This window comes from Apaloderma vittatum, unplaced genomic scaffold (assembly GCF_000703405.1).
Source record: "Apaloderma vittatum isolate BGI_N311 unplaced genomic scaffold, ASM70340v1 scaffold13890, whole genome shotgun sequence".
Lineage (NCBI taxonomy): Eukaryota > Metazoa > Chordata > Aves > Trogoniformes > Trogonidae > Apaloderma > Apaloderma vittatum.
The window spans coordinates 3,209-27,627 of record NW_009696283.1 but is presented as its reverse complement, the minus strand read 5'-3'; the positions used below and the strand labels follow the sequence as shown (position 1 = coordinate 27,627).

General features: G+C 44.6%; 1 protein-coding gene across 1 annotated transcript in view; it reads right to left on the bottom strand.

The window, feature by feature from the left end:
* LOC104277604 (S-adenosyl-L-methionine-dependent tRNA 4-demethylwyosine synthase-like) overlaps positions 1-24,111 on the bottom strand; it is a gene marked incomplete at its 5' end in the record, with an annotated part of 49,352 nt that extends 25,241 nt beyond the window's left edge. Inside the window, 3 exons of the mRNA XM_009874292.1 lie at positions 15,502-15,637; positions 19,497-19,674; positions 23,982-24,111. Of these exons, the coding sequence (XP_009872594.1) occupies positions 15,502-15,637; positions 19,497-19,674; positions 23,982-24,111 (444 nt within the window). The remainder of the gene's footprint in view (positions 1-15,501; positions 15,638-19,496; positions 19,675-23,981) is intronic.
* Positions 24,112-24,419: the final 308 nt, after the last annotated feature.

Genomic DNA, 24,419 nt, shown 5'->3' with positions numbered 1-24,419 from the left:
GTTAAAAGGGCTCTTCCCCCCGTAGGGCAGCACTAACTGACAAGTAATAACTGCAGTCTGTGTGTATTATCCATCACTTCAATAACTGAACCAGTAAAAAAACTGTATTAACTAATCACAGCGGGTAGAGAAAAAAAACCAGGTAAAGAAACTAAAACATTGCCAAAGGGAGACAGGGGAAAAAAAGGTAGAAAAGTCAGAAATTAATATTGCAACTGAAGAAATCTTTCCAGAGGGCAATATCTCTCAAGTGTTGTCTGAGCAGAGAGAAAAGCCACTTCTTTAGAAGTGGATGAAGGGACAGATCAAAATGACTAAGGGCCTAATACCACAAAACGTTATATACAAGTAATCCTTACAAACAGCCGGCAGTACAAATATACAATCCTGTTTTATTAATGTCTTATTTGTATTTGGTTTCACAAAAAGGCCCTGGGAGATCCTCTTGTAAGCAGTGAAAAAACAAGAAATAAGAGCTTAAGCCCTGAGAATTTAATGATCTAAACCTTCAGGATATAAACCCAGTCTGCAATGCTTTATGCCGCACGTTTCCAGGAAAAGCAACCATTATTTCACTTCAGACAGCCATCAGAATAACGTTGGCAGAAAAGGGGAAAAGAAAAAAGTTAATACGATAACAAACCTTTTGAATGGGTGAAAGCTGAGGGTGTGGAACTGCATCTATTTTATGTCAAAAAACTCTTTACACTGATGGTCAGCCTGTCAGGAAGGGACGGCTCTGGGACCAGGCAGGACCACACATGCCCATAGGGTGGCAAAGGAAAATAAGAGATGGGAAAGAAAACCAAGAGAGTGTGTCCTTATAAATAAATACCTGGCGGAGCAGTAAAGTGGATGGAGAGAGAGTTTTCCCAGCAATGCTCAGGGAAAAGGCAAGACAACAGGCAGAGCAAATTTTTAAATTAAATTTCTACAAGGAGGGTGACTGAACACCGAAAGGGGTTGCCTGGAGAGGTTGAGGAGTGTCCACAGCTGGAGACAGCCAGCACTCAATCTACAGGGCTGGTCCTGCTCCGAGCAGGAAGGCTGGACTAAATCTCCAGAGGTGCTTTCCCACCTCAACAGCTGCATCCTCAAGCAGATTTTCCTCAAGTGCCTTTCAGGAGGAGAAGCGAGGGCAGCGTGCAGACCGGCTCCAGGAGGAAGGCTTGCAGCAGCATTAACAGCAGCAGCTGCTGAAGAAGGTTCCTTTAGATCAGGCAGGCAGCGGCACAAACCAACCATTTGGAGGGCGACACACAGCCTGTGCTGCAGCCAAGCAGCCTAATGACAGATGGAGTGAAAGCCCCACCACCCATCAGGTTATAACCAAGGGAGACAAAATAACCAGGAATTCAGACCTCAGTGAAGAGCTGGAGTGGGTAGCTGGTCCGTTAAAGGCATTTTAATACAGAACAGCGTCCGAGAAATGTACTGGAAGGAAAAACACTGAGAGTCACTTCGACACATATCATACAGTGACACAACTGCTAAACATCTTTCTAAGCTACCTGTTGGAGTTACCCACACCGCAGGCAGAGCAGCGGGGTGACCTCGTCAGCCACCCCAAGCCCTGTCCAGAGGCAGCGCTGGGAGCAGCACGCGGCAGCACCGACGTTTCTGCCCGTTTCCAAGGCGGTCGCGTGCTCCTTTGAAGTGATCCTAAAGTTCTCCTGTCGCATTCACAAATGAACGTTTTCCACACCCACGTGGTTTGCCGATGGGCAAATCTCAAAGCCAAACCACTGAACACACCTCAGACCAAGAGCGAGCCCACGAGGTGACACCGCTGTCCCAGCACACGTTGGTCCAGAAGACGTTAACAAAGGATTCACGTGTCAGTTTGACAAAGTGCTCCCTTCCTGCTTCAATAACCAAGAGGGATCGAGGCTGCCACCTTTTTTTTTTTTCATCATTTCTTTTTAATTCCCTCCTCCTCAACATTCATCTTTTTGTAGATCAAATATAATTATTCTTCATAAAACATCCCAGGTTTAATCTCAAGACAAAGAGGGAAGAGTGAACACGTCAAGTGTGCAGCGAAGAGCAGGTCACTGGGTTGAGGAGAGCTTGGCTGGGGAGCAGCTCCTTTCTCCAGCAAGGGCAGGGAGGCAGTGGAAGGAGGACTGGAGAGGGCTGGGACAAATGGCAAAAAGTAGACAAAACTGAGGTCCTACAAGACCCTCACCTTGGACCCCATCACCTGAACTTGCTTTTTTGATAAAGCAGAGTAAGGTGTCCTACTTCATGGATGTAAACGTAATAAACCCCAGATGTTTATTTCGACTTGCTAGCTTCAAGAAAGATACTCAGAACAGTTCCTTAAATATTTTATTGTTAGAAAATGACATTTCATTAGCAGACTCCTCAACATATATCTCTATTTTTGCAGCTAATGAATCCCAAGTAGCACAACCAATACTGTCAACAGAAACACTGCTCTGCTTAAATGGAAAAAGCATCCTTGGGGGAGAAGAAATTACGGTGCAGACTCTGAACAAAACTTGCTCTTTCACACAACTTCACAGATCCTTTGCAGGTACCAGATGATGAGCAGGAGCCACTTCAAAAGCCAGCTTCTTCATTCTCTTAATATTTCTTACTCCCTCCAAGGAAAGGCTCGACTTGCAAACTGACTTCACGGCACATTTCCAGAGCTTCTCAGCTGGCAAGGACCTGCTCCGATCACGGTATAAATCAGCCTCAAAACTGAAACCAGTCTCAAAATCGAAAGGCACGTGCAATCCCGCAGCCCAGCACCGTGCTCTTGGCAGGCTCCACGTTGTGGCAGGAGGTGAGTTGCCCTTTCCCAGATAGAGCCCCTGCAAAGGGAGAAGCTGTCCTCTCTCCAAAGACTCGATTCGGTTCCCTTGTTCGGGTTATGCAACGCCTAAGTAAGCGAGTCCTGAATAAAGATATCAAAGCAATTTTCACACTTGGAAATGACTTGTCACAGGGATGCGATCAGGAAAAAAAAGAAAAAGAAAAAAAAAAAAAAGAGACCCTGCAGCCAAGTATCTATTCACGATATTCAGTAACACGCATCTTTATGCATAAAACCCCACGAAGGATAAAAGATCCGAAACACAGTGAAAGGAAATCTCAAATGCCAATACACCCTAAATTTCACAGTTTTCCAAACCCTTCCCGCTCAGCCTGGATTCAGATTATCTGCAAGAGGACTGGTGATCATTTCTGCCTCTCCCAAACAGAGCAGTGCTGAGGCTCCAGGCTCCCAGGAGCTCTGCAGATGAGCTGTGGCACCCACCACGTTCCAGGAGAACATCATCAGGGAAAGACTCGATGCCCTTGAAAGGATGGCAGATTAATCTCTTCTTTTGGCAACTGGGACCCTCCCCTTATATAAAGGGCTCATCGCTTCATTCAGGCTCATCTATCACTACCCAGCCAGCCCCGAACACGGGACAGATGACGTCCTCCTAAAAGTCACATTGCAAACACCCGAGAGCATTCTGCTGAACAGATTTGCACAGCAGAAGAGGGGTTTTTTCCCCTTCAGAGATTAACTCAGCACCGAACACAAAAGTTTTCAGCTTCCTTTCTTCAGGCTAAGAGAGTCATTAAAGCACAAAACCTGAATAAGTTATGCTGCGTAGGTATCTACTAAAAACATACATTGTTCAAGCATTTGCTATTAATACACCAGTTTAAAGCAAGTTGAAGCTTTGTCTTCACTGCTAAAAAAGGTGCGGATTACCATGGGATAATTAACACACAAGCTACTCTGCTGTGAAACCAGCGCAAAGCTCAGAACTTTGATTTTACTGCGAGGAAAGCAAGAGCATTGAAACTCCAGCATTTACCTGTACATCAGCAAAAAAGCCTCTGTCGTCACACCCAGGATTTTCCAGCATGACAGTTGTCCCCATGTCATCCCCAGCACCGGGGAGAAGATCAATCTTGTCACCACCATCCTCTTTTTGGACCCTGCACCAGCTCCAGCACAGCATCCAAGTTTAATGCCAAAGAAAGGAGGATTTTAAAATATATATATAAATAAACCCCAACAAAACACACAAAGTACAAGGCCAACCTTTACAATAAAATTAAATAAATAAAACCCCAATCAAAACACCCCACAAAACCACAAACCCGGTCTTATCTTTTCATGCAAATTTTTTTTCTTTGTGAGAGAAACAGGTAATACCAGGTGCACACGTGCAAATGGTGAGGGACTGGTCCTACATCTCATCTTGACACATGGACACCAAGTCATTTCCCTTAGATAAACGTCACAGAGCACTGCAATTCTTTCAGTTTTGATGTACTTGTGTAAGAAAAAGTTGTCTCTATAAAGTATTATTATTCTGAGGTGCCAAGTAGGAAAGCCATGCAAAATTTCTTCTTCTTTCAGAGCCTCAAAAATAAGATGAAAAAAACCTGTCATGGATAATAATTATAAAACTTGAAAGTTGGACTTCTGGTTTGCACGACTTTTTTTTTTTAAAGAAAGCAATCGCTCAACTATCATACCAAATTGGTTTGTACTGACCAGCTTTGAAATTCTGCCTTGAAAGAAAAAGAAAATCCTAGAGTGAGACAAGCACATCAGGACTAATTCCCTAAGCCAGAATTTTAAACCAGAAAAGCCCCTTAGCCTGCAAACAGTCCTGTTGATGTACAAAGCACAAAAATAAGTGATCCAGACTGGATACCAAGGAGAAAATAAATCAAATTTCATTATATTACCTTCCTAAACAAGCATCTAAGTCACATTCCCCTTCACAATCATTCTTCCTGTACTCACCACCTATTGCTTGTGATGTACTTTATTGCTTCACACTTCAGCAGAAATTTATCAGTTATATTTTAAATTATCTAGGAATAAAACAAGTACAGCAACAACTTTGTTCTAAGACCCCAAAACATTGTTCTGAAGTAAATCCAGAACCATGACTGTTCCTTATCCATTTCCCATGGACTTATTTTTAATGCATTTACTCTTGTAAATCAGCACCAACAATATTCCAGTGATTAGTTTTTTCTTTTCAGTGTTTCTAGGACAGTTTCAAGGAAATATCATGTAAAATTTATACCAAGGGAAAAAGGCCCAATGTGATGTAACTCAAAATAGAAGAACAGCATTAAAACACATCCCATCAGTGAAAAAAACCCCAAACACAAACCAACCCACACTTCAAGCTTGCTGTTAAATAGACCACACAGCCTGATGATAGTTCATTTTCTGGGGAAACAGAGTATGTTTAACACCAAACAGCCAGAAGAAGTATTAACACGAGCCTGGGTAGCGCTCCCACTGAGCCTTGTGCCGAAGAGTCATCCCAGCTAAAGCGGGGCTCAAATCTGAGCAGAAAGTGAACTCGTAAAACTAAAAAGCCCTTTTGTCAGTGTAAAAGCCTTCAGCAACTCTCCAAGCTTGTCCTCAGGTTCTGCTGACTTTGAGAGGACTTAAACCAGAAGCTTGACAAGGGCTGCTCTTGTGAAGGCTCTCAAATAAAGGTGAGCTCAGGACCTTTTCTGCGCAGGCATCTTTGAATTAAGGCGGGCGGCAGCTCCGCAGGTCGGAGCAGCAGCTGCTGCGGCAGCAGGGACCTGCCACGCGGGCACCAAGTGACAAGTGCTTTGTCCAGCTCCAGCTGCTGCTCTTCCACACAATGCGAGGACGAGCCCAGGAGCTCAGTCAGCAGCTGACCCGCTTGGCCACCTCGGCTCCATCCCATCTGCCAAACAGCCCCTTCAAAGAGGTGCAAAATTCAGGAGAAACACCGACTTGCTCTTGATCTGACCACAAAAGTTTTTCTTCAAGCTGATGAGGCATCTCTACTTTTGTCCAGGCCAGTCCTTTGTGTGCAAGGTCACAGGATGGGGTAGAAATACTTGTGTCTGGTCACACATGGGAAAAAGAGGAGGCATTTAAAGTCAGTCTTGTGACAGGGAAGAGCTGAAACCACCCTCTGGGACCTCTCACAGTTTCACATTTCCCAAAGTGCCCCAGCTACAGCTTCACACTGTCACGTCCTTCGAGCTCCGTGACCCAATGTTTCAGGCTTGGCCGCTTGGCCAAGGGCAGCCCGTGGTACCTGGGGTGGTGGTCTTAGAGAAGCACCGTTTCAAATACATCTCTTAAAAGGGACAGTTGGAACCCCAGCAGTGCAAGGAAGTCAAGAGAAGGACAAAATTAAGAGCAGCGTGAGGAAGTCAAGAGAAAGACAAAATTAAGAAAAAACTACAGACAAGGAGGGCGACAAGAAGGAAAGTTTGCCTCAATGCGCAAAGTATCTTAACACACAGATTGGGGAACTTGTAGAAACAACTATTTAAGTTGCACATGCAAAAAAAGAGAGCAAGGGATAAGAGGAATTTAAAATCAGAGCCCAACTTTAGCCAAATGCTTCTGGCTAAAGAAGGAACCGAACATTCACCAAAGTGGTTTGGATGCACTGGAGGATCCCAGTTTCCCCAACGTCAGCTGCCAGGTGTTCAGTATTTTTAAGCCATCCCAGCAGTTACTTATACATACAGCAAGTGATTTGGATGCTTCCTTATGTACCTCTATAGTCGGAAATCTCAGCCAGGAAAACAATGGCCCACTGAAATTTTGCAGGGCCCCAAAAGAATATTCCTCAAAATTAGTGCTTTTTACTTAGCACTGGGGGATATAAGACAGAAGAATAAACTGCATTTTAAATAATCCTGTAACGATGGTGGTTTAAGTGAGCAACTACAAGATAACGAACGATGAAGGAGCACATCAGTAAGGTAAAAAGAGAATCCGTGATTTGACAAAATATCAGCACTTTCATGGGTATAACTCACAGACGGCAGCGCCAGCATCGCAGACACGACGGACGTGTGACTAATGGCACGACATCCAGGCTCCACAAAAGCCTGGGAAGGGGCTATTGTATTTAAGAGAATAAACTGACACTCGTTATCTCAGGAAACAACAAACCAGCAATGCAACTTCAAGAGTCAAGTGATGAAAGCAGATTAATCCGCTATAAAAACATAATTACCTCGTTAAAAATCACTCTTGCAGTCTGTGAAGCAAAGGATTTACAATACTTTTCTACTGGGTTTTGTCCAAATCGCTTAAAAATAGAACTGAAAACCCCACCATGCTTTTCTGAAAATCCTGCCTATTTCATTTAACAACCAAAGCAAACAAGGAGCCTGAAATAAATTTCTTTCTTATTGATTAAGCAATCCTTGCAAAGCCTACTGTCCTAAATCAGGAGACAGGCTCCAAAGTAACAAACATTATGTAAACATAAATAAGCTTTAAATATTTTAGCTGCCCATTTTAACAAATAAATTAGGCTCCAGCTGGAGCTGGGGACTGAGAGCACTTCTGTACGGTGCCGGCCATGGAGCGGGGACCCCCCCCACCTGAGCACACGAGTGAGTGATGCTCCACACAAGCAGGCTTGGAAAAGAAGCCTCCAAACAGCACCTGGGCAATGCTCTGCAAGGCTCTCGGGGTCTGGAGATCAATCCTGCTGCAAACCACCCGTTTGCCAGCAGCCGCGGGTAACCCCTCCAAACACTTCTCACCGGCACTGCCCGCGGGTTCGGATGCAGCACTGGGCACCTTTGCGCAGCTCCTGCGGGTTTTGTGTCTGGCTCTTCATTTTGAACAGTTCCCCTCTGAGTTTTAGCCTTGAAGGACTGGAGCCCTTTCAGTTCCCACGGTTTACAGGATTCCTCCCTGCAGGTACACTTGAGAGAATTTTGTAGAGCATCACCGCTTCAGAGCGGGCAGCAGTACTGGAATTCCTCAGCCCTTGCTCCTTCACTTCCATCTGCTGAGACAGTTTCTCCTCCCGGCTACCCCAGCGTCACAGCCAGGTCTGTATCACAGAAAGTTGGATGCTTCAGAAGAGATAAGGCTCCTCGAGATTGTTGAGCAAATTTCAGCACAAAGCCAGAAGGACATAAATGCAGCAAGGCAGAAACATTTTTACAGGTCTGTAAACAATTGCATTAACACTACGGATCATCAGCTCTCCAGTTTCAGGACTCACCACCACCTATATTTTAGAACTAAGCCATTAGAGGAGATCATTTACAGTGCATCTAATATCCCTCCACCAAACAGATGTATGAGCAGCCAAGTATCTCTTTTGGGTTAACAAGAAAAAGGGAGATGCCCAAATTAGTCAGCACACTAATAGCACCTGTCTATTGCACTTAGAAACGTCTGAATAAACTTGACAGAAGCTCAGTTTACCCATCACAAAGGCCTTAACTGTGTAAAAAAAGAAAAATAAATCACATTTGAGTTGCTAGATTGCTTTGACCTTTTGTCACTGTTACTAATTACTGGCTTCCTGCATTCAAGTATGTACAAGACAATAAACTCCACAAATAAATATGAAAGATGCTCCAGCAATTTAGCAGCTTCAGAGTAGACTCTGAATCTCTGTGATGTAGTTTCTGCATTTCTCATGTTGGCAATATTTCAGCTAAGAAGAAAATGCAGGACTTGGCTCTCAAGCACACAACTTGCAAGTCAGCAAAGCTCCAGGTGTGTTACTTCAGCAGCTGTGGAAGCAACAGATGGGGCAGATGGGTTTGGGAGGTCACAGACCACTCCACTGGTCACAGCCACCACTTACACCCATCAGCAAGTATCCAAAGCTACAAATCACCAGCTTGTACCACCAGCTCCCTTTGGACTTTTGAGGGCAGAGAGCCCTACAAGGGAACAGAGCCAAGGCAGAAACATCTACGTGCAACAAGGGAGAACAGCACCTCTTTGCATGAGCTAGTTCATTGCTAAAAGTCCATCTGACAATGGAAGTTTAGGGTCAGATTCTCCTCTTGCTGGCAGTTAGGTAACCCAAGGAAACTGAAATGGAGTAAGAACGTTGACAAGCAGAGCACTGAAGACATGATCATTGCCTGAGCTCTATTGCCACCTATCTGCTGCAGGATCCTGCCCTTAAGGAGAACCAGAGGGAGAGACCGAGCATTCCTCATTTGCTTCAGCCCCAAATTAACTAGAGTTGGGTCAAATCATCTCAGCAGCAGTTTGAGTTGAGCACGCTGATCTCACACTGAAGCAGAGAAGAGCCTTCCCAGAGCCCATCCCAAGAGAGGGCATGCGGCACCGAACAGCCCTGGGCCACCAGGTCCATGTGTCATTGCAGCTACTCCCACAAGCCTGGACCCAGCAGCCCATCCTCTGTCATCCAGCACACCTGCACCACACACCCCATCATAGCTAACCCCTTACAAGAGGATTTCTCACCCCCTCCCACAGCCATAAACACTCCCAGTTTTATTTGCCTTGCATGAATCCATTCCGAGAAGCACCAGCGCACTTATCACATTCCCATAAAATCCATTTTCTTGTTTGCAGCGTTTTCTCCTCAATTATACACTCGCCATTTGAGATGAGGAAACTGATCACTCTCACAGACGCTTTGTCAACTCATCTTTCCTGAAACGTCAAATTCAATGAACCCAATAAATGCTTCTCATCTGAATCATCATGCTCAAACCATTGGTAATCAGTCAGGGAGTAGAGAAATCCAAGAGCTAATGCATTTAGCAGAATGGAATATAATGCAATGTGCTGCACGATCCCAATCTATGGCATTGGGCCCAGTTACTTCAACTTTACAGGCTTTAATAAAAAACATGTTTTCGAATGAAGTGCAGATACACCTTTCCTTCGCATAGCTGCCACAAGCTGTCTGATTTTTAAGAGTTTACGCAAAAACACACACATGCTTTGTCTTCTCAGGATGCTTTTCACAAAGACTACTGCTCGATTTCCCAACCAGAGAACAAGCATGTGAGAAGATGTCCCCAAGACCACGGAGCCTGTTGGAGCAGTTGGGAGCTCTGGCTCCCAGAGCCAAGTCCCAGGGAACAGAGCAGCCCTTTGCTAGCGACTGAGTTAATAAAAACCAGAAGGGCTAGAAGGGGGAATAGGGAGCAGTTTGAACCATGTTCTCTAAAAGACAAGTCTGGCATCTCTCATGCAGCCTCTAGGAAGAGCTCAAGGCGAAAGAAAGATCATGTTTAATAAAGGGTAAGAATAACCAATGTTTCTTAAATGCTAAGTTGCAAAAAAAGTTCAACAAGCTAAATAACATGTGCTAGTTAAGGAGTGGAAGAAAAGAGTGAACTTTTAAGGAGGAGAGCCCTATGTTTCTCCCATTTTCGCTTCATGGGTCAGAGCCCATTTCCAAAAGCCGCGGGAAGGGGGAGAAATATTTTCTACCACCACGGCTGGCAGCTGGGCAGCCCCTCTGCAGCCAGAACTGCTCCTCTGGCAAAAAACAAACAGCAAACCAGTAGCCCTGGCTACCCCAAAGCACTAATAGCCCAGGTGGTAACGAAAAAGAGGGATTGATGTGGGGTAACGTACAAAGACTAAGACAACGTGAATTTTACCCCTACTCGTGCCTCAGGCTCATGAGGTGGCCAGAAACACCTTCCCCGCCAGCCTCCCTACCCTGTCTTCCTAAGATATGCAGTAACAACCAGCAGTCTAGAATATCATTTTGAATTGTGAAGTGTGTTTATGAACACTTTTCCCCTTTTCTTGCCTGCAAGCAAACCAAGAGGTACTGGAACAGACAGAAGAAATGAGATTTCACTCCTTCTGCAGCCAAGCATCTCGCCGAAGCCTGATTTGGATCGCTGCTTGCTGTAAGCTAAACTGAAAGATGATGTATCTCGAAGACAATAACTTAATATTAAACACTGTACCTTTGTAGCACTCATCATATCACATTTCAAAAGGCTTACACCAGAAGTCTCATTAGCAAAACCATTAAAACAAGCACACAGCTGGTGGAGAGCATTTACTGTGCAAAAGAGTAAAATTCTTCTAAATTTATAGTAGCAAAATTGATTACCGATTCTAACATCTGTCACAACTTTCTAAGGAGAATTTAAATGCAGAAGTCTCTTAGATCAGAAACATCAGGCTAGGCTCTAAAGCCAGCTCCCCTCCCCCAGTAATCACATCAATAATCTCTGTGCAAATCAAACGTGCTCTTTGCATAAAAGCAGTTGTTACTGTTATATATTATATAATAAGCACTCTAAAGTGCTTAAGATGTAGCTCAATGTATTTACGCTACATTTGTAATCATATAGAAGCCAAGGTAACTTTCTTCAAAGGATAACATTGAGGAGGAAAGAAAAAAAACCTAAAGTAAACAGCACCAGATGCAAGCCTGAAAAAGTTTAAATATGCAAGCTGGTGTCTTCATTATTCAGAAATGTAAAAGGAACTACCTGTAAGCAGCATGCAAATGCAGATCGCTAAGATGGCAATAGGTGGGTTTGTATTTCATGCCTTTCCCTGCACAAGCCATCTCTAGTACCCTGCAGCAAGGAGCACACAGCCACAGGCACCAAATCCACGCACTGTCAAATATAGCACATCCTAAGACAAAGAAAGCTAAGAACTTTTTTGGGGGCCCTTTATTAAAAAAGAGAGGAGAAAAAAGAAAAAAAGACAAGAGTTACTACACCTTTCCCACAGAGCCATGACTCTGAAATCTCAACTCCAGTGAAGTAGGAAAAGATTGAGGGCAAGGTTTTACCCAAGACCTCAAGCAAGCATTGCACATGATGGCAAAAAGTGCCACAAGTCTAACGGAACTCCAGAAGGTGCCAATAAGCTGATTCTTTGGGGGCTTTTGTGACCCTCCTGGAGGGACAGGGTGGATAAGGCTCCGCTTTGTCATCAGTTCCTGTGGTGCCATAACATCTATTAACCTAAAGGGGTTTTTTTTCCCCTCCCAGTTTGCTTTGTGTGTGGCTCCAATCTGTTTAAGAGAACATTGGCACCTGTCCCCTGAAAGTTAAAGCAGTTCAGCAGTGCCTACTCGGTGTCTGGCAGCACAGCAAGTACCGTAAGGTACAGTGTACTGAGCAGATTGGACAGGATTTATCACAATTAAGTCAAGAAGATACAGACAGAAGAGGTGACACCATGTCAAGGTTGGAAGAGAGCTCCTCGGAGCACACAACCGACACCAGGGACCTTTTTCCCAGCGCTCCTCAGGCCCGTGAATGTCCACGGAGCAGCAGCCAATTGCTTCAGGAGTTACCTCAGTCTCTCAACAGGTAGAAAAAAGCACGCTCAGAGATGTTGCAACGTAATGCTGAACCCCAAAGGGGGCACTTTCTGCTGGTATGTCCATCACCATCTTTTCTCCAGCTATTTTCAAAGCACTCGGGTAGAAATCTGGCAGCCCTTTTGCCAGAAGTCACCGCATCCTGACTTCATTTATCAGCAGCTCAGCAGGGGATTCCCATTTGTCTCAGCCGACATCACTGCTGCCTGGGAAAACACTTTGTGATTTATGGACAGCAGCAACAAGAACAACACTTTTCAAAGTTTCTCGGACGACCAAATTTGGTCTAGCACAACTGAGGGAAATGCAACAAAAAGGCAAAACACAAATGGGTCACAAGTCCGCTGGAGGATGAGAGCTTACAGAACACTGGTTCCCTATTTTCTTGTTCAGGCAACACATTTGGTTAATAGTGTTTTTGAAGAAACCATCAACTTCACCATAAAACTTCAAGGGGCTGAAAATCTACCTCTTCCCTCCTGAGCTTCTGGACCTTCACTATTAATTCATACCTCATTTCTCACCCAGATACAGCATTATGAAGCAGCAACCACTGGAAGAGATTTCTCATCCTTTCGATGAGAATAAAGGATTCACATCCTCAGCACTTCCTCCGAGCCTTCGCCTATCGAGTCACCCCTCAATCGTTCTTATGAACTCGAGGCTGTCAGAAGACAAGACGTCTCAAACATGACGTTTGGAAAGGGCACATTTTAAATTGCACTTGTTAGCATCTTTTCTTTTTCCTTTCAATTTAATCTAGAGGGCAGAAGACACATGACAAGAAACAAATGGAGCCTTCTGGGAGTCTACCTGCTGTTCTAATGCAAACTCCTCAGAAAAACATTTCTCAGCACAGAAAATTTAACATGAAGATCATCTCAGTGAAAATCACTCTAGAAAAGATAAAACATGCTCCAAATAGGAGTGAACAAAGAGGGGCTTTCTCACCATTTTCTGCAGAAAGAAACGTCACACAAGATTTTTATCTTTTATTCCTGAACTGCCTTTGCAAACGCAGCAGCAACTAATCACCAACACACTGTATGATGTTGTCAAATCATACTGGGAACAATTCATTCATTATTAAATTCACTCCTTTATTAAGGGCTTAAGAACTTTGTGCACAACTTCAGTTAAAATCATGAAATCTATCAACATAACTACCTCACTAAGGTAACGTTTAAAACCCACCTGTTTGCCGAGGCCCTTCCAGATCCATTTTTAACAAGAACCAGCCTGATTTTTGCTGGCAGGAAAGAGAACAGACAAGACAGACATCCTCACTTCTTCTTTACCTAGGACCAAGTTGTCTCCTCTTCCTTTCCCCCACTTGTCTGTTTGGATTATCGACATTTTGCAGGAGCAGAACCTGTGTCCCCCTGCCCATCATGCCCGCAGCGCCGACCACAGAGCCCCAGGGAAGCCGGTAGACACACAGGCAAGCAGCAAAACTGTGCAGGAGCAGCACTTGCTGAACACCACCACAGCAAGCACAGAAAGGTACACCTTCAGTCTTTATTTTTCCAATATTCACAAGCTCAAACCTATCCCTGATTCCTAATAGCAGTGACTCATATCAACAGCAATGCCAGCCCGGGTGGTTTGTCAGGCAGTGTGAAAATATGGGACTTGCGTATTCTCTCCGGATACATTGGCATCACTTTCCCAACACGACACTTCCCCACCTATTCCAAAAGAGGAGCTGTATTTCTCAGGAATCTGCAGATACATCAGCCTTCGCCACAGCCCAGCAGCACGGTGTGCAACGTCACCCGTGGACACTAAGGTGATGCGCTCAGAAGGAAAACAGAAAGGTGCTTCTGCCCAGAAGCACTTCAAGACAGCTTTGGGGTACCAGAACCTTTATAAAACATTAAGAGAAAAAACAAACAAACAGCAGCTTCCCCAAGACTTCTTGCTGTCCCCCCCACATGATGAGGCAAGATACAGCTGAGCAAGGGCTGCTAGAACAGGGTATTTCCAACTGCAACAACCACTAATTGGCTCTTGTGCTATCAGTATTTCAAGGACCCTTCAAAGTGCAGTTGCTTTGAGGAGAAAAATGCACCTGCTAGTTGAGCTTCTTTCTCCTCTCCTCTTCACCTTGACCAGAGTATTTTTAGCCGTATGGACAGACTTGCCAATATTTTCACCTTCAATTCTGTGCAAGGAAATTTCTGACAACGCAACAACGAACGAACCATATCTATCCAGGGTCAAGAGAGGCAGAAAGAAAGAAATTACAGGCAAAGGTAAGTTTCCAAAAGGACTTTTTAAAAAATATTTTTGCCTTAGCAGTTTAGCTCACCTTCTCTCCACAGAGCTTAGCACGTTTTTACCCGATCTCAGCAAGTTTAGAGTTTGGCCTGTGATTTTGCTTAACAAGAACAGCCGCCACACTTGCACGCAAACAGCCTGACCGAGCTACTCGCACGCCTTTGCAGGAGAAAGCGCCGCTCAGTTACACTGACTCTCCCAGATCTACTCATCTAAGTGCATTTGGCGGAAAACGGTCCAACACTGTTGTCTCAGAAGGCAGAAAAACCTCATTATTTAAACGAAACAGTCTCTCTTGTCTGTTCGTCTCAGCAGGTAACGCATCAACTTCTGCCAAATCAGTAAACACAGGGACTTGCTTCCACCAGAGCACGGTATCAGTAAATAAGAGAGAGAACACATACTCACAAAGCACTACTCTTATTAATTCATGTGACGCCGGGACCACAAGCGCTTTCATTAATTACTACAAGAACTGTTACACGGTAGAGTAAGTTCTGAGGTGACAGCAGCAGACACGATCCCACGGGCTTTCAGGGCGCCGTTCAGCCGCCTCAGACAGACACAAACTGTTACAAACCACTGACAGTGTAAAGGGTCACCCTTGGTATAATGCTCACATCTACTGTTTGGGGTAAGTCTTCCCCAAATTTGCAGACTTCTGTGTAGCAGGAGGGCATCTAGAGCTAGTAAACTCCAGCACACACATTTTAGTGTCCTTTATGTAGTGCAATTTCACAGGAACCCTTGAGGACCAGTACTAAGTGCCACAGGGGGATCTACATCTCTTACTAGGTGCCCCTGAATTTCCAGGTTTCCTCCAGCAGCCTGCTGCTGGTGTTTCATTAGGAAAATCAGCTATTATTTTATAATCTCTTCATCCCTCACAGCAGTTTATTGTCCCATTTGATGTACACTCTGCTCTCCTTTTGTCATTAAGCTTCTCCCCAGGTGGAAAACTGATCAGACTTGCTGGACTTTATACACCTTAATGCACAAAGCACATAAATACGCTCCCAACAGACCGAGAACCCACTCCATGGTCCATCTTCCATTCCACTTTTGTCCTGAGCAGGTAAGGTACAGAAGGAAGAAAAAGAAATATTTTAAAAATACATTCTTAACTGGGTACCTTTTCAGACAAAGCCTTTAAACTGTCTAGAAACCTCTGCCAGAAATCCTTGAAGAGGGGTCGATCAATTCTCTTCAGGCTCTCTTTGGTGCTGGCATCCACACTGACATACAGCTGCGTTACCGGCTCAAGGTTCCTTGGAAATAAAAAGAAGTTGCTGTTTTCAGACGTTACTGCTCACTGAATTTGTGCTTTCCTACCAGAGCACACATAAAATACAGTACCTCTGAACAAGCTGTTTTGCTGGTCCAGCAGGGACAGGAACTGCACATTATTTACAGGGAAAACTCTCGAAGTCCAGTAGTTCATCTCTGCCAAGTGACCGTCATCTTAATACCAAAATGTTACAACCCACTTTCAACAAGTACTACACCTCAAAGCTAAGAACGTCACACACAGAGGCCTTGGCTGACATTTTAATTATCTTTGCCTCACTGAACTGGAACATATTTCACTCCAGCGTGGCTGTAACACATTCCGAAAGGCTTCCCCAAGCAGGCGGCCAGGGGTTCACAGGAGGCACTGAAGGGCTCTGCTTCTCACCACAGCCCCCGTGGTTAAAAACCATAAAGCTCAGCCCCCTCCCCAAGTTCTATTTGCCCTGCCCATGGAAAAATAATCCCAGTTCAGGAGAAACACAGGCATAATTCAGCCAGTTTCTACCGCTGGACACATCAAACTTACCTGACCTGCAACTGGTATCATCAGTCAGCTCATTTTTTTGAAGGGAAATCAAAGCTGTTTAGAAAATAAACCCAAGCACAATCTCCCCATGTGTTCCCCTTCCACTTCCAAGGCTCTTAGTTCACAGAGACCCTGCACTACAGCCTTTCTGGTCACATAATGCCCATAAGCACAGCATCTGCGAGCCCAACACCAGGAACTGCTAAAAAGATTAAACATCCTCTGCTGTGTGAAGAGCCTGAGTTGAGTTTAATCCCTTCCATAAAGCCCAAGGGTATAAATAACGGAGAAGCAGCAATAGCTGCAGTCCATTAGCAAAGGGATAATGAAGGGCATGAAGAGGAACAACCTAAAACGAGCTCCCTTGTCACAGACAAAACTGATAAAGCCAGCGAGTGTAACACACATCCACCCCCCCTGACATCTTCCACCCCGGGGTCTCCGAGCTGAAGCGACAGCATCCTAATTGCACGAGCTCCTAACACTTTTAGGACAATGTTTTGCAAGTGGGTTTTTTTGTGAAGCCTGTTAATGAGCAGGCTATAGCCCCAGCTTGATTTGGTTCTTTACAGAAGATGAGAGAAAAACCAGATTAGAAACTATTGTTCAGCTGCCAAACAGTGCCTCCCAAAAATAAACCAAATGCCCTGCCCTCCCCAAAGGTGACAAAGTGACAAGAACCATCCAGAGTGAGACCAAGCAGAGCTCTTATTGTCTAGAAAAATCCACTTAACATGGACACTCAGACCTATCTAAACATATTCCCTCTGTATGTATTTAGACAGAAGAATGAAATAGGCCAGAACAAATTTAACATTTTAGGTTAAAAACACCCTGTTTTGTAAACAAGTTTGTCTGGACTGGCAGCCCAAAGCCACAATCTCCAAAAACAACCAAATGTTCTAGGCGTAAGTACACTGAAGTATTCAGCTTCAAAGAGCACAGCCAAAATGCAGTTTTCTTTACTTAATGCTGCATTTGCCTAATTAAAAGGGGCCCCAATGAAGATGGAGTGTATGTTTTTAAAAACATGAGCTGAGAAAAATCATCTCTTCTCTGAGAATCTCAATCTTACAGAAATACAAGAGCCAGACTTGCTGTTTTATTGAAGAAAATTTAAGGAATCAGAAGAGATCCCAGGGAGGAATTTCTGCCCCACATTGCTCCAAAATGAAGCATCCACAGGGCTCTGCCATGGCTGGGACCAGAGTCAGGACACCCTCACGTCTACTCTGCCAAAGGGGAACAAGGAGAAAGGGCAGACATGGGTCCAGCCAACACCAGGGAGAAGAGGAGCACAAACTGACATTCCTGGAGCACAGTTACATTTCATAATTAACAGGAAACGTAGTTGTGTGGTACTAGGATGCATTTTCCAACATTCCTCCTTAATTTTAGGTTGCGATTTCCAAGCTAGCTCAGACAGCTGACACTGCATCCAGGAGATCAAATTCACGCCACCTCCCACACACGAACTTGGGCAAAAACCGTAACCGAGTAGCGCAGAATAATTCAAGAGCAATGAATTGAGTTCAGGCCACCAGCCATGAGGTGGTTTCCCAAGCCTGACAGTACACAGCCTGGTCAGTGATACAAAGAGCAGAAACATCCATAGAATAAAAAAAAAAAAAAAAAAAAAAAAAAAAGCATTTGCTTTATGAGCAATAATAAGTATCTGCTCATTATTACTATTATCAACGCTCACAAATGCAAACACATTCACGAGTGTTTTTGTTCACAGCCACTAAAGCAGAAACAAGAGGAGAACGAGGACAAGAGCCAGGTAACTGCTCAGGGAGAGCTTGTGCACCGTGAAACCTCCTGCCCTTCACGAAAACTTGCGTGTGCCTGAAGGCACATGAAGCTGCAGCCCAAACACAAGAGGAGGAAGAGGAGGACACAGGGGGCACCGTCCTGCAGAGCCAGTGGGTCCCTCTGCTAAACCCAGCAAGCAGCCCAGGCCACACTCCCCACTCGTGCGCTGGACGCCAGAGGTCACGCTGCCTATTTTAGAACTTTTAGCTCCCCTCTGCTGTAGAAAAGTAGAGCCTGGTGTGTGCTTCAGCTCCCATATTAAGCAAATCATTTGCTTTGATGAGCCAAAGATCAGTTGCAGTTTTTAAGACAGCAAGACTAGCATTTTATCACTTTCTTTTTGGTTCCTTTTTTAAAAACATTCAGCAGCTCCTAAGAAACACGGCTTCAAATATAGTATGCGCTCTCTTTTTAAAACGCTATTTTTAGGAAAGAGCAATTTCTGTCTATCAGGCACATAATACATGACTTAAAGTAACTTGATTACACAATTATTCAATCATTTGGAATGCCTTTGTGGTGTATAATTACTCACTCAAAAATTGCATGCCCTCCCCGCTCACTGCCATATTCAGGCCACGAGAAGGAAGAGAAAAGGAAGCTTTAGCAGAAAGTGCTAACACAGAGAGGCACGAAGCTGCAGTGACAAGCTGAGCGACGTACCAAAACTACCCTGCACACAGCTCTGCTGACAAGCTCTCATAACGCCTGGGTTGGACGTTGTCAGTATTCTGAGCTGATGGTCTGAAAGCATCCCATGAGCTCCCAACCGACTCGCAGCTCCCACCACGTGCTGCATTTCCTTGCCACGTTGCTTGAGATTTTGTTAAAAGCAGCCCGGATGCTCAAGAACATCAGAAACATCAGAAAGACTCTGAAAGAGGCCATTAAAACGTTTTGAACATTTAGCTCGAAGTCCCTCAGAGGCAGGTTAAAAACTACTGATCACACTTTTGGAGATGAGTATGTGCTTTTCACTTTTTCTTATCCTGCACCCCAGGTCCTGCAGGAGATGGTGGGCTGTAGATATCTTTAATTTGAGCCATTACGGCTGGTCTTAACAAGTTAGAACCAAGATCACACCACAAGAGAAAACAGAAACCAAAAAGGCAATTTAGGAGCTCAGTCTCCTGCTCTAGCAGGAGTGTTTCTAGTCGGAAACACTCACACCAGTCATCCAGGTCCCCAAGCACAAAACGCAGCTCACTTGCTGTTCTCCCTCCCTTGCACCTCCGGGAGGTACTATATTACACTCTCTCCACTTTCAGAAGTAATCACACTTTTAAGAGATATAGAAAAGAAAATCAAACCGGGGGAGAGAAAGAGATGAGAAAGGGTGTAGGGAGATCAAGGTTAAAAATCAAATAGATGCCAAGTAGGCTTTGTCATTGTCAGTGCTCATGCAGAACGGACTCTGATGAACGATAAAACGGAATTAAAACACAAGTTGGCACTCACGACGTTTTAGTAGGGAGATATTTTGATCCGACTCTTACCTAATCTCATCGGGGAACTGTGCGTTTGTAACCAGGAAACTAGAGATGCCGTACTGGTGCAGGAGCTTCACAAAGCGGTTGATCTCCGGGTACATGATGGGCTCTCCCACCAATGACAACGCACAGTGCTTTGCTCTCATTGCCTCCTCAAAACGATCGGCTTTTACTCCCGACACACCTGCAAAAAGCGAGAAAAACAAGCTTAAATCAACCAACTCCCTCCCCCAAACTACACATCTGTATCTAAAATACACCCTGGCACAAGGGAGACTGAGCAGAACCAGCTGGCTGTTGCCTTGTGTCCTCCTCGGGACAAGTGCCCAGGGAGCCACCTCTGCAGGAATCCACCCAGACACACAGAGCCTGGGGCTTTGTGGGTCCCGTTAACCACGGCAAGAAATTTTCTGGTAATGTTTGAGTCAAGTTTTCCAACACTAAGACCTCAGTGATGCTGCCTGAATGTTGAGACAGAAAGACAAGAGTGAGTTTAACACCACTTCAAGTAGGCATCTCAGAAAAAAACCCCAACCAAACAAACAGAAAAAACCCACAACCAGGTTAACCCTCTGCAGTTCCTGAGTGCCATGAAGAGCAGCTCCCCAGAGGAGCTGGGCACATCTCACCCAGCAAAGCACCAGCCACCAGGTCTGAGTCCATACTGGCAGCCCCATGAACTGCAACTCCACAAGAGGATGCGTTCAAAAAGAAAATCCAACAGATGAGACGTTTCAGAAGGAAGGGGAAAACACAAGAAGCTCAACTGCAGTGTCCACATGAAAATGCTATCTGTAGGTTTAACCAATCTGAGCCACATTTCTTATACCCACGGGAGGGCAGGAGAGAGGCAAATGCTCCTCCAGCCCATCTGCTGTCACCCAAGTGTTCAGGACCCTGTATGAAATCACCTGACTACAAAACAAGCTTTTGTTCCAGATATGTCACTTCACGTTTCCTTGATGTGCCTTGATGTACTTGAATAATATCTGAGGTTTTAGATTGGGGGTTGGTCTGTTTTAAAAAAAAAAAAAGACAAGAGTTTGAAAGCAGGTCCTCAGCTCACCTCTCGTTGCCTAGATGCTGGAGCTCAAGAAGTACAGAAAATTACATGCTATGCTGCAAAGCCAAGATAAAAAGAGGTGTTCGTGGATATTGCTTCAGCTTCACGTAGAAAAGCTGGTTTGCGATCAGAGCAAAGCTTAGTGCATTTTAAACCAGTCAGGCTCAGTTCCGAATAAGCGACAGGAGTAATGGTTATTCCATAGAAACTTGACAGTACTAAACCGAGAACTTTATTTGAAAAGAAAGAAGCATCTCCACCACAAACTGAGATTAAAGGACTAACTTTCGTATTACTAAAGCTACTGTAAGTCATTTTTGGAATTAATTAATTTCCCTCTCTCAGCATCTTGCAACTGGACTACAATAATTACCGTGCCAGCTTTATAAGCAGAAAGAAAAGAAATCCGACATCACGTAAAGTTTGACAGTAACTTTCTCAAAACAGTTTACAGCAATTCTGGCACACAGTAAATACACCCCAGAGGAGAGTAGAGGTTTTGTATGCAATCATTTGACCACATAAATCACAAGCTAGACAGGGATAAACTAAACAGGATTAGTGGGTATTCCAGGGAGCACATGAACTCTCCCTGTACTTTCAGCTGCCATGCTGCTACAGCACTCAACCCCTGCTCCTGGAGATGAGCCTCCTTCTGACTTCAGTCAATGAATTCCAGCAAAGTCAGGGCCTGGGCAGATTTTGTACGGCACGCAGCAGGTCCAACACAAGTGCAAGAGCCTCAAGCTGTAGGAACTTGAGCAGCCTCGGCAAGCGGCAGCGGCAAACAGCTTTCAGCTCCTGCCGAGCTCAGATCTCAGCAGAGCACGCAGCCAAACCTCCCCGACCAGCACATGTCTTTCGAAAAGCTGATTCCAGCTGCTCTCCTATTGGTGCACTTTTAATTTGGGCTAAAAAAAAAAAAAAAAGCATCAGCTGGCACATCACTCTAGATAGAGGCTGGTTGTTGACTTCAGATACTTGTCTGCATGTACCTGCGCACCAGTCATCACAAATGCCTGGGTGAGTGAGGAGACAAGAATCCTGTTTTATCCACTCTAATGGCAAGACACACAGGCAGTCTTAGGATTTCCTAGCTCAGGTCATGCATTTCTGTTTGTTTTTTCCTTTTTCTCAAAGTTGAACCAGGGATGTATTATCAGAGACTCCCACTCTCCTCTTTTTGAATTATGTTTCCATTTTGTGTGTGCCCTTCAGAAGGGTACAGAGATTTACTAGTCACTACCCAGAAATTGTATCCATCAAAAAAAATGCTTCACACTTTCCCACCTTAGCTCCCTATCAGTAAGATTTCCCCCCATCGGTTACTCTAAAAGAGAATTATGTGACATTAACTAACATCTATGGTCTTCAAATACAGTACAAACTATGGCAACAATAAAAGAGAAGGTGACATACCATCTCTAAAAGCACAAATAGGGGCTCTTACAGGATAGAGGGCTATCCTCTAGGGAATCCTATAGCACAGAGAGACCCCAAGAACCCTCCTTTCAAAGAAGATCTCACTTGTACTACAACGTGTGGAATTAATAAAGCACCAGATTAGCTCACCATTTCCTTTGGTGCACAGAGATGTCCGTGTGTGCACTGGCACCAGAAAGAGCACCCATTTACCCCCGCAGCTTTGGGTATTACCTGAGTGGCATTACCAGACACTCGAGAGGCTTTGAGGGCTCTCTAGCAAAGACATTTTCCCCAGGCTTTTCTTCTCCAATAGCCCAAACAGTCTGAACTGCTCCATGCTGGGGGTCAGTGTTCAAACTCCTCGGCAGTCGCACACAGCTCCCAGCTGGAAATTCCCCTGGAGACCCTGGAGCCCAGCCGCAACCTCGCCTCCCTCTTTAACAAAGCAATCTAGTCCAGCTCACTGCTCAAAGCCCTGGGGTGGTTTGTGGGGTTTCGGTGTGGGTTGTGGGTTTTTTCATTAAAAAAATAAAATAAAATCCATCACAATAAAATCCAACCTACTATTCGTGGAGCGCTGCTAAGTTCACTGGAAGCAGACCGTCATGTTTTCTGCCTGAGGCACTTCCAGCCTGGCCAGAACACAGCTCTGGCACGGTACACAGGGACTTTCATCCAGCAGGACACCGTGCATCTTTTAACTCCCTGGCTTCAGCTTTCCAGATAGTGTTTCAACTCAATTTTCCTTTCACTGATTCCGCTCTAACAGTATTTTCATGTGCACCTCAGGGAAGCGACAACGTAAAATTCACAAAATATACTAGTGAGCTACTGGGCTTCTCTTAATGATTTTTCTTCTCCTTAATAAACCTTTTGCTTTCAGGATCCCAAGGCAGGAAGCATGTTGCCACCTATCACTCTGAAAAAATAACTCAACTTTTCTTTTTCAGTTTGGCAGCATGACTCTAGTCCAGAGCCCTTTTGTTGCTGTTGTTGCTGTTTTTCTCCTTTCTCAGTTCCAGGCCAAAGACAACGCTGCTGAGGATGCACATGCAAGTTTCAGGGTACTCCCAGGGCTTGGTATCAGCCACCAAACTGACCTGGAGCTATTGATGCACACCCAGCCACATCTCAGCTCATCTAAGAACGTGGCTGTCCAGAATGGACTGAATGAAAGAATGAATGAAGCTCATGAGGCCCCAACTTATTTTTCTGCCTATTACGTAACTCCAGGGAATGAGACAGAGAAACTCTGCTCTACTGACCAAAGTGATCTTTTTGCCTGTCACATTTTTAATCCAATGGGTTCTCTCTGCACACAACTAATATAAACAAACAAGTTCCCAAAATGAGGCTCGGTCTTGGCTGTCATCTTGCACTTTTTATGGATGGTTCATTCAGCTTGTGCTGCTTGCAGTCTTAGACCCTTCCTACCAAGCTGGCCTGCCCTCCCAGTAGGCAAAGCTGAGCTTGGCAGAGTAACCAAGTTCTTCTTTCCCAAGTGTGATAAAACACCCAACTATCTATATTTAGATATACAGACAGATAATGAACAAATAACAAACTCACAAGGAATATTTTTCAGAGGTGCTATGTAACTGTAATTTCAGTCACAAACACATGTACTGAATAATTCCTGAAAATACCACTCTGAATGCTACAGCACACTCGTTAATGAGAAAAATGCTATCTAGAGGTTTGAGTTAACACAAAAGCTCCCACAGGCCTAAGGCTGGGCAGTATATTTCCTATCAGGTTAGAGATTGATTCCTTTCACCTTCTACCTGACCTCACTTTTACATAAGAATAAAGGTTACCGTGGCAAACATGAGTTTGCCACAATCGTTTCTTCTCACTTACCCATGTTTCTGATACCATGAATCTCATGTCTCCCTCTCAGCATTTCACAGATGGCCAGAACATTTTCATCTATGCTTTGAAGATGCTACTGCTGGTTGTCTTCCAAAAGCATCGTTAACAGGCAAGAAGTAGGAGAAAGTTACCTTTGAACTGCTTGACCATATTCTGGTGGTTCTCAATCGCCTTCTGCAAGATCATTTCAGGTTGGTCCATCTTCCATCGCCACTCCGTGCCCACCGGATTAGTATGATGTCTAAGAAAACAGAGATATAGCTATTCACTGTCATTTGTAACATGCATGGATGAGCCCACCTGTCACCCTGGGGACTTTGGCATTGCGTGACGGGCTCCATCACGCTCACACTTGGACAAACTCAACGCAGAGTGAGCCTCTACAAAAGCACAGACCTCTCCCCGCTGAGAGGAATTTCTCACCAACCCTCCTGCACTTAGACTGGTATCGAACAGCAGTAATTCAGCCTCTAAGTATCATCTGAAGAAAATCAATGCATTTCTGTGCTTTCAGCGCCTTGTTCTCACTTCTTCTGCTTTTTTTCCACAATACACTAGGAAAGTTCCTC